The following is a 13,350-nucleotide window of genomic DNA, read 5'->3' on the forward strand; positions in this document are numbered from 1 at the left end:
TGGCGCTCCTGGGCTGCCTGCCCCTCACCTCTAGGCAGGGGGCGCCTTGGCCCGGGAGTGAGTGCAGGGCCAGGGGCGGGCCGTGCGGGGCGCGCTCCTCCCACGCCGGTGTCAGATTTACGGAACAGAGCTCCCAGGCCGGACGCGCGGTGGCCTCACGGCCGCGAGGATTCCATCGGCCTGACCCTGCCCGGCTTGACCCTGCCCGGGCGCGCCATGTTCGCGCGTGGGTCCCGGAGGCGCCGCTCCGGGCGCGCGGTGAGCGAGGCTCGGGGCAGAGGTGGGAGTCAGGGGTAAACTGAGGCCCAGGAGAAGGGGCAGGGGATTGGGATAACGAGGAGGCGCTCCACCGACGGTTTGGGAATCCCCATCCCCAGATTCCCAGAACGGAGGGGCTGGGGCTGCTGGAAGCGTGCGGATTGAGGAAGGTGGCACCTGCTCCCTAATCACCTCTCTGCACACTTCTATCAGCACCCCAGGGACCTGGTGGGCTCCCCTCTTGTGTGAATTCTGGGAGGGGATTCTAAGGGCCAGAAGACTGGATCCTGGGGTCCTGGACTGAGCGAGGACCTCCTGAGCTTCGGAGGGAAGGGGGAAGGGACTTTCCCTGTACCTTGGCAGAAGGCGATCTTAGGGGTGAGGTCCCACACTCCTGGGGTGCCTGAATATTAAGGGTCCAGGGATTGGGATGTGGGGGAAGAGGGCTTCCAGGCTTCTACTTGAGCCAGGAGCTTTCTGAGTTCCTAGATAGCAGGGTTGCTCTACCTTTGGAGGGGGTCTTTAAGTGGGGTCTGGGTTCGGTCGTCCAGAGGAGTGAATAGCCCTAGGATATGAAGGGTAAAGGCCAAGGCTTCTTGGGGTGGGGGTTATTGAATGGGTCAGGGGCCTCCTGAGATCCTGAAGGAGGGTCTCCAGTTCCTTGGGTATGAAAGGGGGAAGCCAGGGTTTGGGGGAGGGGCTGTTGAGATTCAGAAAAGAGGGGCAGGGTTCATGTGGGGATCCCAAGAAAGGATGGGGCCTCAAACTCCCACCCTGTGGAACTGGAGTGCTGCTGGCCTCCTGGGTGGAGAAGGGGCCAAGATGAGGCCTGGGAGGAGACACCGAGATTAGGGACTCTGTGCTCCGGTGGGGAGAGTATTCTGAGTTCTGGGGGAGGTGTTTGAGGCCTGAAGGAGTCAGGGGCAGGTGGGAGGTATCCAAGGCTGGGTGAGGGGGAAGGGAATTCCCTGAAAAGGGGGTATATAGGGAGGTGGCCTCAGCTGCCCCGCCTCTACCTCAGTTGTGTCCTCCTCCCCCGCGCTGCCGGCGCTGTCCCAGCCTGCCCAGCGCTGCCCTGGTGGGACAGGCCCCAGCGTGCGGTCGCGGGCCTTGGAGTGGAGAGGTGGGCGTTGACTTCTCTCTCCCCGCCCCCGCGCCTCGCCTGGTCCCGCGTCCGCCCCCACCCACTTCAGCCTCCAGACGCAGAGGACCCAGACCGCGGCCAGCCCTGCAACTCCTGCAGGGAGCAGTGCCCCGGCTTCCTGCTGCATGGATGGAGGTAGGTGACCATCCCAGGGCCTCGCCTTTGTCAGGGCCCCGCCCTCAGGGGAAACCCCTAGAAGCTCCGGCCACACCCCTAGGCTTGAGCCCTGTCCGCCGGAGCAGCTCAGTTGGGGGGAGGAGTCTCACGCTCAGATTCAGGGCCCCGCCCCCGACTCGTTCCCAAGTGTCCTGTTCCCAGGAAAGCTCCACCCGCCACACAGCCCCGCCCCCAGAAGTGTTGTCGCATGCCACTGAGTCCCATCCCTAGGGAAATCCTCAGTCCCAGGTGCTGAGCATTGTCCCCTGACATCCAGCGCCTCTCAGGCTCAGAACTCCTCTCGCGGACCCAGTGTCCTATCCTCCCACTGGAGCCCTGTACCCCAAACATCTCATAAAATACCACCAGCCGGCACACTCAGGCCCTACCCACAGGCTCAGAGCCCCCACCCGCCCACAAGTTCACAGCCTCTGCACAGGCTAGAGCCCGCTTCTAGGGAAAGTTCCCCCACAACCTCCAAAGCCAGTCCCGAGGAGAAACCCCTAAATTTATAACTCCAATCTCAGACTCAGAGCCCCGCCCCTATTCAGGCCCACTGCCAGGAAAGTCTGGAGTCCCAGAGATAAAAGTCAGAGGATGGCCGGCCTGCAGACCCCACAGCCCCGCCCCCGGCTCACAGCCTCGCCCTCCACTCCTGTCTTACCCACAGCAATCCCGCCTCCTGTGCCCAGAGCCTTGTCCTGGCTCGGGAGTCCTTGGGTGGTGCTAATCTGCCTGTCCCTGCCCCTTAGTTGCACATCCTTGGGCTGCCCAGGACTCCAAGTGAGCTACCCCTTAATCATTGACCCCCATCCCGGCCCCCTCAGAAAGATCTGTCAGCACTGCAAATGCCCAAGGGAGGAGCACGCTGTGCACACGGTGCCTGTGGACCTGGAGCGCATCATGTGTCGGCTAATCTCAGACTTCCAGCGCCACTCCATCTCCGATGATGACTCAGGCTGTGCCTCGGAGGAGTATGCCTGGGTGCCCCCTGGTCTCAAGCCAGAGCAGGTGACCGGAGCCTGCCACCCACTCTTGTTCTCCAGGAGATGCGCGCGCGCACACACACACAGGCACACACATACACACACTCAGGTAGAAACCTACTTCTGGGACAACACTAGACTGCGTGTATCCTTCTGACCCTTCTGCCATCTCACCGTGGTCAGCCCCCCTCCCCAATTCTTGGGGACTACTGAATGACGACTGAGTGGGCTGGTTGGGGCGTATTCACCCCACTCCTGTTCTACCCCTTAACTCAGGTCTCATCCCAGCACTTCATTCGCCACATCCCCATTTACTGATTCGCTCAACAAATAATTATTGAGCACTTGCTGCATGTCAGACCCTGTTCTGGGCACTGAGGCCACAGCAGTGGACAAAACACAAACAAAATACATCTGCCCACATGGAGGTTACATTCCTAGAGTGAGCACCAGCCAGTAAACAAACCTGGAAAAGTATGTCAGATGGTGTAAGGGCTATGGAATAAAATAAAATAAAAAAAAAACAACAGGGAAGGAGTAGAGAAAGAGAAATGTTAGAATTGTAAATAGGGTGCCCACGTCAGCCTCTGTGAAAATATGACATTTGGGCTTCCTGAAGGACGTAAAGAAGTGCCACGCAGATATCCATGGTTAGAGCTATCCAGGCAAAAGGGATAGCCGATGGCAAAGGCCCTGAGGCAGGAGTGTGCTTGGCCCATGTGGGGAACAGTGAGGAGACCAGTGCAGCTGGAGCAGAGTGAGTGACTGGGAGAGGGGGTGGAAGTGAGGACAGGGGTGGGGGGGGGCATGGAGAAGACTTGGACCTCTACTCTGAATGAAGGAGCAGCCACAAAAGGGTTGTGAGCAGAGAAGGGATGTGGTTTGTTTGAGGATTTAACAGGCTCCCTCTGGCTGCTGTGAGGAAAATAGGCTGTAGGGGTGAGGGCAGAAGCAGGGGGACCATGAGGGGGAGGCTACTGCAGTGGTCCAGTGACTGACGACAATGGTGGCAGAAGTAGTGAGTGGTGGTCAGATTCTGGATATGGTTTGAAAGCAGGGCTAAGAGGATTTGCTTGTGGGTTGTGTGAGAGAGAGTCAAAGATGACCTCAAGGAGGGATGGATTAACTGATAGGGGACAGGCCAAGGCAGGAGCAAGTTGAAGAGTAGGAGCGTACGTTTGGTTTTGGCCATCTGGAGTTCTGAGATGCCTGTTAGAGATCTGAGTGGAGTGGCCATGCCGCCTGGCACTCAAGGGAGGCGTCACAGGGCTGGAGGTATGGATTTGTGAGGCATTAGCCACAAAGTGGTATTTATAGCCATGAGCTTGGATGTGATTCCCAAGGGAGTGAATGTAGAGAGAGGCAAGAGAACCAAGGATGAGCCTGAGGGTCCTCCCGCATTTGGGGGTCGGCTAGTTGAAGAAGACCCAAAAGGGAGACAGAGAAGGAACAGCCAATAAGATAGGAGGAAACTGAGGACAGTGTTCTGGAAGCCAAGGGAACAAAGCGTCTCCAGGAAAAGGGAGTGATCGACTGTGTCCAGTGCTACTGTTGGGTCCAGCTGATGAGGACTGAGACCTGAAAAATGATTTTAAAGGTGCAGACATCGTCAATGACCGTGACAGGAACAGCTTTGAAGGAGGGGCAGGGACAGAAGGGGCGGTGGGGAAGCTTGACTGCAGGCGGGTCTGGAGACAATGGGAGAGGAAGTGGAGGGGGCGAGTGCCCACAGCTCTTTTGAGGAACTCTGCTGTAAAAGAAAGAACAGTGGACAGCAGCTGGAGAGAAACATGGGGTCAGGGTCTGAAGGAACTCACGGCGTGTTTGGGAGGTGATGGAAATGATCCAGCCTGTAGGAAGGGGAGGTGGAGAGTGTCAGTAGACCGTCCCTTCCGATGACTTTAATATTCTCGGACAAGTAGGGGCCCACCATCCCACTGCATCTCAACTCACCCCTAGTCTCAATTGTTCTCTCCTGTCCCCCACGTCCTCCCAGGTATACCAATTTTTCAGCTGCCTCCCAGAGGACAAGGTTCCCTATGTCAACAGTCCTGGGGAAAAATACAGGATCAAGCAGCTGCTGCACCAGCTACCCCCACACGACAGTGAGGTGAGGAGCGAGAAGACAGGAAGGGCAGGCCAGGTAGTTGGGGTGGGGGGCTGGCACAGCCGGGGCAAATGCTAAGCAGCTGGAAAGAAATGCACAGGGTCAGAGGAGGAAAGGGAAGCTGATCTGACGTGAAGGGTATGGACAGGCAGGGACAGTTGGACCATTCCTCGGCCAAACCACAGCTGAGCCCTGAGCCCTGGGAGAGGAGGTAAGGGGTGGGAATTTCAGGCAGGAAGGACCCCCCTATACCAAGGCCTAGAAGTAAACTCTCTAAGTGTGGATGAATTCTGGAAGGGGAGGGGCAGGCATGGCGGGAGGAGCCTGGAAGACCCTCCTACCCCAGGCACAGTACTGCACGGCACTGGAAGAGGAGGAGAAGAAAGAGCTCAGAGCCTTCAGCCAGCAGCGGAAGCGGGAGAATCTGGGCCGTGGCACCGTGCGCATCTTCCCCGTGACCATCACTGGGGCCATCTGTGAGGAGGTGAGCCAGGGAGGGCCCCGGTGAGGGAGAGCAGTGCCTTTGCTCTAGGCCCTGGGAAGATGAGGCCTGCCACTTAAGCCCTAGGGGTCTGTCTCGTGTCCCCTCTGGTGGATGGGGTCAGTTTCCTCACATCCCACTGTTAGGCAGGGACCATACCTTAAGGCCTCCCTGGCCAGCAAGATCTGTCTGTAGGGCCCCCTGGTGGACAGGGCCTGTTCCTCAGAGCTCACCGTCCAATGTGGTCGGTCCCTAAGGAGGCCCTAGTGGACCTTCTCTTAGTTCCCTCTTCACAGTGGATGTGAGGCGTGGGCTGTCTCTCTGGTCCTCTTGTGGTTGAAACGTGTCCTTAAGAACTGACCCACAGGGGTGCCTGGGTAGCTTCGTTGGTTAAGCGACTGCCTTCAGCTTGGGTCATGATCCTGGAGTCCCAGGGTCAAGTCCTGCATCAGGCTCCCTGCTCAGCGGGGAGTCTGCTTCTCCCTCCGACCCTCCCCCCTCTCGTGCTATCTCTCTTTCATTCTCTCTCTCTCAAATAAATAAATAAGGGGCGTCTGGGTGGCTCAGTCGGTTAAGCGTCTGCCTTCAGCTCGGGTCATGGTCCCAGGGTCCTGGGATCGAGCCCCGTGTTGGGCTCCCTGCTCCGAAGGAGGCCTGCTTCTCCATCTCCCTCTGCCTGCCGCTCTGCCTGCTTCTCCATCTCCCTCTGCCTGCCGCTCTGCCTGCTTGTACTCTCTCTTTCTCTCTCTATCAAATAAATAAATAAACAATGATTTAAAAAATAAATAAAATCTTTAAAAAAATAAAAGGAACTGACCCACAGTGGCAGGGCCTGTCTGTAGAGCCCAGTGGTGGGTGGAATTTGTCTTCAAGGCCCCTCCGGGTAGGTGGAGCGTGACCCTAGATCCTACTGTTAGGGTCTAAGGTGAGGTTTGTCACTAAGGTTCCCCCACTGGGTCTGGCCTATCTCTTTGATTTCCCCAGCGCCCTGAGGACATGACTTGCCTTTTAGGCCACCCACGATTAGAAGGGCCTGTCTCTGTGGTTTCCCACCCCCAGGAGTCCCATCGGCCTCTAGGGAACCCTCCCGTGTAGGCAGGGCCCGCCTAAAAGTTGCCCCACAGGTGGAGCCAGTCACAAAGGCCAGCCAGGGGAAGGCCCACGTGCGACAGGTCTTGGCTGAACCCCGTCCATCTGACCATGTCGGCGGCAGCGTCTCTCTGTCATTTGGCAGTGCGGGAAGCAGATCGGAGGCGGGGACATCGCCGTATTCGCCAGCCGAGCAGGCCTGGGTGCCTGTTGGCACCCGCAGTGCTTCGTGTGCTCCACATGCCGCGAGCTGCTGGTGGACCTCATCTACTTCTACCATGCTGGCAAAGTCTACTGTGGCCGCCACCACGCCGAACGCCTGCGCCCACGCTGCCAAGCCTGCGACGAGGTTTGCGCCTCTTTGCCCCCCCTCCCCCCGGGGTGGGAGTGGAGGGTGAGCAGGGCCAGGGGCAGGCCCTTCTGGTGGCTGAAGTGGCCCGTGTGTGTCCCCCCTCCTCCCCCCCGGCAGATCATCTTCTCCCCTGAGTGCACCGAGGCCGAGGGCCGGCACTGGCACATGGGTCACTTCTGCTGCTTCGAGTGCGAAGCCTCGCTGGGAGGGCAGCGCTACGTCATGCGTCAAAGTCGCCCCCACTGCTGTGCCTGCTACGAGGCCCGCCACGCGGAGTACTGTGACGGCTGTGGGGAGCACATTGGTGGGTAAACAGGCGACTGGACCGGAGGACAGATGGACGGCTGGGCCGGAGCGCCGCCGCACCAGGATCCTCCGTTATAGTCCATACTTGGAGTCGGGCGCCGGCACCATAGCCCTCCACCCCTCACCGCAAGTCCCTCACCAGTATCCCCCATCATGCTGGACTCTCTAAACCACCCCCTGCACGACCCTAGGCACCACTGCGTATCTAGACCCACTTCCAGGGTTCCCTCTAATTCCCAGCCCCCTGGGGCTACCCTCTTACAACTTCAGCCAAGGCCCAACTCCCCCAGACTCTAAATAGACTCCTGCATCAGCCTAGGTGAGGTCCTACCTCCTAAGCTGCACCCTACCCTCTAAGACCCACTCCTTTCCCACCAAGGCCCCGCCCTACCTTCTAAGCCCTGCCCCTCACCCACCTACCCAGGCCTTCCCTTCCGTCCACCTTCTACACTCCGTCCACCTGAAGCCACCTCTTAATGTCTAAGCCTGACCCACATCTCAGAGTCCAATGCCCACCCCCAATCTGGGAGGGGGCACCCTGGGAAAGAGAGGGAGAAGAGGAGACATCAGCCGGTTTCCAGGAGAGAGAGGATGAGGAACCTTAGGGTGAAGCCCAAACCTCGATTTCCCTGCTTTCTCCAGAGAAGGGCCCCATTCTGGAGAGTTGGGAGGGAGGGCGTCTTGAGGTACCCTGCCTCAGATTCCCTGTCTCTTCCCAAGAAGGGCGCCATTCAGGACGGGCAGGGGATATGCCTGCCGGCTCTGCCTCAGTTTCCCCCCTCTCTTCGGTCCCCGCAGGCCTGGACCAGGGTCAGATGGCTTATGAGGGCCAGCACTGGCACGCCTCGGACCGCTGCTTCTGCTGTAGTCGCTGCGGGCGAGCCCTGCTGGGCCGCCCCTTCCTGCCCCGCCGCGGCCTAATCTTCTGCTCGAGAGCCTGCAGCCTGGGCTCTGAGCCCACGGCTTCGGCGACCGGCCGCCGGAGCTGGAGCGCCGGCACAGTCTCCGCACCTCTCGCGTCATCCACGGCCTCTTTCTCCGCCACGGAGGAAGCGGAGGAGACCGCCACCAAAGGCACAAGCACGGAGCCGGAGCCTGGTAAGCTAAACCTCGAGCCACGCCCAGCCTCTCGGAGCCACGCCTCATCCCAAGCCCCGCCCCTCCCCTTGACTCGCCCGGGCCCTTCACCTGCGGCATCCCTGGCCCCGCCCCCACCTGAGCCCGGGCTGCATCCCACAAACCGTGCTAGGCCTAGTCTCCAGCCCACACTACACCACCTCGTGAACCCTGGCTCTGCCCCCCACTGTTACAAGGCCCGTCCCCTAGCCTCATTGTTCCTTCTTTTTTTTTTTTTTAAAGATTTTATTTATTTGACAGAGAGAGAGAGGGAGAGCAGGAACACAAGCAGGGGGAGTGGGAAAGGGAGAAGCAGGCTTCCCACCAAGCAGGGAGCCCGATGCGGGGCTCGATCCCAGGACCCTGGGATCACGACCTGAGGCGAAAGCAGACGCTTGACCACTGAGCCACCCAGGCGCCCCTCGGCTTGTTCCTTCTTGACCCACGTTTTTCCTCCTTTCCTCCAAACCCCCGACCTTCCACCCTCCGCGCCCAGGCCCCGCCCCCATTCTATGGCTAACTTGGTGGGCTTTAGTCGATGTCACCCCCCCTTCCATCGGAAGCCACGTTTCTATTCCCTCCACCCAGAGCCTGCCCCAGCCCTCACATTTCCCAAACTCCCCCCACCTCGCTGACCCCCCTCCGACCGCTGCTCCCACTTTCCCAGTCCTGATGGGGTAAAGTGGAGAGAAGGCCCTTCCACGGGCCTCCCCTCGGGGACCAGATAACAGGGAGTTGCTCCATCTCTTTCCAGTTGCAGGCCCTGAGGAGCCCACCCACTTTCTGAGAGGGGCCCCCCACCGCCACTCCATGCCAGAGCTGGGGCTCCGCGGCCCCCCAGAGCCGCCCCCGGGACTCCCCAGCCAGCCCGACCCAAGCCCGGAAGATGGTGCCTTTGGTCGCCAGAGCACCCCTCGTGTCAGCTTCCGTGACCCTCTGGTGTCTGACGGAGGCCCGCGGCGGACCCTGAGTGCACCCCCAGCCCAGCGTCGCAGGCCACGCAGTCCCCCACCCAGGGCCCCCCCCCGTCGCCACCGCCGCCACCACCGCCACCACCACCACCATCACCGCTGCCACTCGGGCAGACATCGCCACCGCCAATGTGACTTGGGATCGGGCTCAGACTCGGGATCTTGCTCCAGCTCATCTTCTAGCCCCAGTTCCGAGTCCTCAGAGGAGGATGGCTTCTTCCTAGGGGAACGCATCCCACTGCCCCCACATCTGTGCAGGCCCAGGCCTGCTCAGGACAATGCAACAGGAACCCCCAAATCCCCATCTCCACAGCTCCCCAGGAGCTCACGCCCAGGGATACCCCGCCAGGCCAGAGACAAGAACTGCATTGTGGCTTGAAGGCAGTGTAGTCCTGGAGGGCTCCGTCCTCCGGTCAGTGTAGATGATCCCATCCCCCAACCTAAGTCATAAATCCCCTTCCTCCTTCATCCATTTGCGTTAATGAAGTAATTTAATATTTGTCATAAAACAGGCCTGGCTTCTTTACCTCCTTGCTCCAGCCTCCCAGTTTTCCCCCTCCTGATGCTTGAGATTTATCCACATTTGACCAAAGGATTAATTTATTCATTATCGTATGTTCTAACCATCTGTTTATTTATCCCTCCACAGAACCACCCCCCACACTGAGGAGTTTACTTGGTGTGGGTCACAACCTGGGGCCTAGAATCTGAAATCTGAGGTTTCCTCCTCCTCTCATTCTGTGGCTTAAGTGGGTGCATAGTCCAGGCACAACAGGTGTCTCCTTTTGGGTACTGCAGAAGGGGGACAGGCACACCCATAAAGATGGCCACACCCAGGAGGGACTGGCAGGTAGGAAGACAGATTCTCCCAATAAAGGCACCTGTACTTCAATAAGAGGCTGGGAGTTGGCTGGGAGTGTTGTAAGAGCAGGGAGGAGTTATTCCGAAGGAAGTGTTATTTGCAGGTTTTGGAGAGAAATGAAGGGAGTTCACCTACACAGGGCCATCTGCAGGGTCTGCAAGTGAGGAAAAAAGAGGAAAGCATTGGTAGGATCCATTTCCAGGCAAGTAATACTGAAGCTTATGGTACTTACTGGCACTAAAGCCATCAGTACCAATAAGGGGGCCTTTGGGAGACCGCTTTCTTACTCTCCTCAGCACCCTCAGCCCAACACTCCCCCCCACCAACACATACACTTACCAGTAGGGGCTGCTGTATGTCTTTGCTGCCTCAAGGGGAAGGTGATGTAGGCATCATAGCCAAAGAGGCTTGTAGCAAGTAGGCCCAGTACCTGAGGGTGGGGGTGGGAGTGAGGGAGGTTGGATTACGTGGTCAGCCTACTCAGCCTCTTGTTTCCTTGTGTCTACCACCTCCAATGACTGCCCCCATGCAGGGATGGTGATTAAAAAACCCAGATCAGGAAGCCAGAGAGCCCCAGGGACAGGCCAGGAGACTGGTATCAACCCCACCCTCCCTCCTCCTGGAACCTCTCAACACAGGGTAACCACATGGTGGCCGCACATGTCAGTGGCACCATTCACACTGTACATTTGAGACAAAGTTCTAGCAGATGGTAGTCTCACGTGTTGACAAAGAGGCCGCCTCTTTGTGCTTCCCACAAAGGTCCCTGTGTTGGACAAGGCATGGCCTTTTACAGCAAATGATGATCTTGGGAGGAGAACCAGAGCCTGGGCCAGACTTTACTGCAGGCTCCGAGGACAAGCGTGGCCTGCTACGGGCCACATACTTTCCTGCCAAAAGCAGAGGCAGAACTGGGCCCTGGATTCTCAAACCCCTCTGTCTTTGCCTTGGAGCTGCCTCTGTGGCTTTTACCCCTGCGATGATTTTGGAGTGGTTTCCTCCCTCAACAAGGACAACAATGGAGGTGATCAGGTAGAGGATGGCCGCTATGAGGGTTCGGAAGAAATCCTGTGAGGCGTGGGGAGAAGAGAGGAAGTCAGCATCCAGAGTTACCAGGATCATCCCCACTGCCCAGGCCCCTTCCTAGCCTTGCCCCTTTCTCACACTCCAAGGCCAGTTGATGAACTGTATCTTGGTGTGCAGGTCGCACATGTAGATGACAAAGAAGATAGCAGCAAGGATCATCTCGACCACCGACAGGGAGGAGTATCCTGGTGTGGAGGCACTGAAGCAGATCAGAATCACCAGGCACAATATCTGGAAGGATGACAGGGGAAAGCCCACCCCCCCCCACCCGGAATCAGCGCCCAGGGCTGAGGGGATGGGTTTAAATTGGAGGTCTCAAACACTCCGATGATCCCTATCAGGACTGGAAAGATGACAAACACTAATAGCTAAACATTTACTGTGTGCTCATTGTGTCCCAAAAGCTGTTCTAGGGGCTGTACAAGTATTAATTTACTTAATCATCAGGACAACCCAATGAGCTGGGTACTGTTATTAGTATCTTTATTTTACAGATGAGAAAAGTGAGGCAGAGAGGTTAAGGGACTTGTCCAGGGGCACCTAGTAAGGGGTAGAGCTGGGTGCCTCCGCTTCCCCCCACCCCTTCCCCTTCCACATAGGGGCGGGCTACAGGGAGTGGTGCCGCCAGGTGTTTGGTGAGCACGGCTGCGGCCAGCTTCAGGGCCTTGACAGGGGCGGAACCTGCGGTTCCCTCGGCAACCCCTTTGGGAAGCGGTGAGAGTGACACCGGAGGGGCAGGGCTCTGTTAAAGGCGTCGCACCCCTTTTACAAGTGAATCAAAGGCGGCGCCCACTTTCAGGGGGATGGGAAACCCAGGCTCCCCGAGCGGCCCGAATAGCTTAGGGACCTCCTGCCCCACCACAGAAGGGCGAGGAAGAACTGGTAGAAGGGCGGACCGCCCGACCCCATAGGACCAGGGCTCAGGGCCCCACCCCAGTAGGCCCCGCCCCTGGGCGCGCAGCCAGCCCGCCCGCCCGTGCCCAGGCCGCGCCACTCCCTGCCACGGGAGGCCCCCCGCCTCCTAGCCTCCTGGGATCCCTCCGAAGGAGCCCACCGATGTGTCCACGCGGTCTCCATCCACAGGGCCCCCCATATGCGCTATGGGCCCCTCGCGTCACTCCGTGGCTCAAGCGGCTCCTGACCACCTTCTCCAAACCCCCTGGCTCGCCCCGAGCCCCTGGTTTCGGGCCTCCACCACTAACCCACCCACCCGCGCCCCACTGCGGAGCGCCTCTAGGCCCGCGCCTGCCTCACCCGGGGCCTCTGGGCTCCGCGTGGTCCAGCCACTCCACCCTGCCTTTGCCCACCCGCCTGTCCCGGGACGCTCACAATCTCGGCAAACAGGAGAATTCCCTTTCGGGTGCGCGAAAAGTTGGTGCAGGCGGCCCAGCAGCCGGGGGCCGAGAGGCGCTCGGAATCCGCCATGGGGTGGGCCGGAGTCCCTAGGGGCGCGGAGTATCTACTCGCTTGCTCGCGGATTCCAAGACGCTGCACACCCTACCGTCTTGCCCGCCGTCTGGCCGGGAAGGGGGCCCCCGGGGCGAAGGAGGGAGTGAATCACCTCTCGGAGCAGAAGCGGGCGGGGCCGGAGGGGGCCGGGCCAGGTGGCTGCCGCCCCGGAAGCCCCTTTGCCCCGCCCGCCAAGGATACTCCCTGCCGGGCGCGTAGCCCCCAGGGCGCCCCACCTCCGGGGGCGCCAGCCTTTGAGGCTTGGCAGTTCGGGGTACCATGTGCGGTAATGGAGAGGTCTTTTGCGCTTTCGGAGTAGGAATGCTTTTGGTGCTGCCTCAATTCAGAACCTCGGGGATCTGGTTTGGGGGAAGCACATGACTCAGTTTCCTTAGCTGTAAAAATGGCTGAGGCCGTGGCTAAACCCAAGGTATGTTTCCAGAATTATGAATATTTCGGATCTTAGAAAGTTGTGTATTTCATAACACTCTCAGCGAGGTCTGAGGCAGCCCCGTTTTTTTAAAAAAAAAAATTTAAAATAGGGGCGCCTGGGTGGCTCTGTCGTTGAGCGTCTGCCTTCGGCTCAGGTCATGATCCCAGGGTCTTGGGATCGAGCCCCGCATCCGGCTCCCTGCTCAGCAGGAAGCCTGCTTCTCCCTCTCCCACTCCCCCTGCCTTTGTTCCCTCTCTTGCTGTGTTTCTCTCTGTCAAATAAATAAAATCTTTAAAAAATCTTTTTAAATAAACACCTTAATATTTATTCAAGAAAAGGGGTAGAAGTCGTTCACAATAAGTGGGATCAGCCAGAACTGAAAATTGTCCCTCATTAAGTCATGTTAAGTTTTGTAACCAAATGGTGCCCAACACGTGGGAAAGCTATTTCCAGAGCTTTGTGGACTTCAAATTTCGGGTGAAGGATCATAGTGGGTAGAATAAACCTCTTAGCAGTGATGGAAATGAGACTGCACTAGCTCACAGGCTAAGAGA

At 58.6% G+C, this 13,350-nt stretch overlaps 2 protein-coding genes across 5 annotated transcripts; one reads left to right on the forward strand and one right to left on the reverse strand.

The window, feature by feature from the left end:
* The first annotated feature begins 126 nt into the window (after positions 1 to 126).
* On the forward strand, positions 127 to 9,526 carry PRICKLE3 (prickle planar cell polarity protein 3). 4 transcript variants are annotated; one of them, XM_027609188.1, is made up of 9 exons: positions 127 to 258; positions 1,452 to 1,537; positions 2,386 to 2,569; positions 4,541 to 4,654; positions 4,998 to 5,135; positions 6,346 to 6,570; positions 6,691 to 6,877; positions 7,678 to 7,977; positions 8,750 to 9,526. In XM_027609188.1, exons 1-9 carry the CDS (start codon positions 217 to 219, stop codon positions 9,343 to 9,345), a joined length of 1,872 nt encoding a protein of 623 aa, XP_027464989.1. In that variant the 5' UTR covers positions 127 to 216; the 3' UTR covers positions 9,346 to 9,526. The 4 variants fall into 4 exon arrangements, with proteins under 4 accessions (XP_027464989.1, XP_027464990.1, XP_027464991.1 ...); XM_027609189.1 differs by having other exon boundaries at positions 6,367 to 6,570; XM_027609190.1 differs by having other exon boundaries at positions 134 to 258; positions 4,949 to 5,135.
* Positions 9,527 to 9,548: 22 nt separating this feature from the next.
* Positions 9,549 to 12,473, reverse strand: PLP2 (proteolipid protein 2). Its single transcript, XM_027609192.2, has 5 exons — positions 12,244 to 12,473; positions 10,993 to 11,145; positions 10,801 to 10,896; positions 10,168 to 10,258; positions 9,549 to 9,982 (listed from the first exon to the last, which is right to left on the reverse strand). The coding sequence occupies exons 1-5, from the start codon at positions 12,337 to 12,339 to the stop codon at positions 9,960 to 9,962; spliced, it is 459 nt and encodes a 152-aa protein (XP_027464993.1). The 5' UTR covers positions 12,340 to 12,473; the 3' UTR covers positions 9,549 to 9,959.
* Positions 12,474 to 13,350: the final 877 nt, after the last annotated feature.

This window comes from Zalophus californianus, chromosome X (genome assembly GCF_009762305.2).
Source record: "Zalophus californianus isolate mZalCal1 chromosome X, mZalCal1.pri.v2, whole genome shotgun sequence".
Lineage (NCBI taxonomy): Eukaryota > Metazoa > Chordata > Mammalia > Carnivora > Otariidae > Zalophus > Zalophus californianus.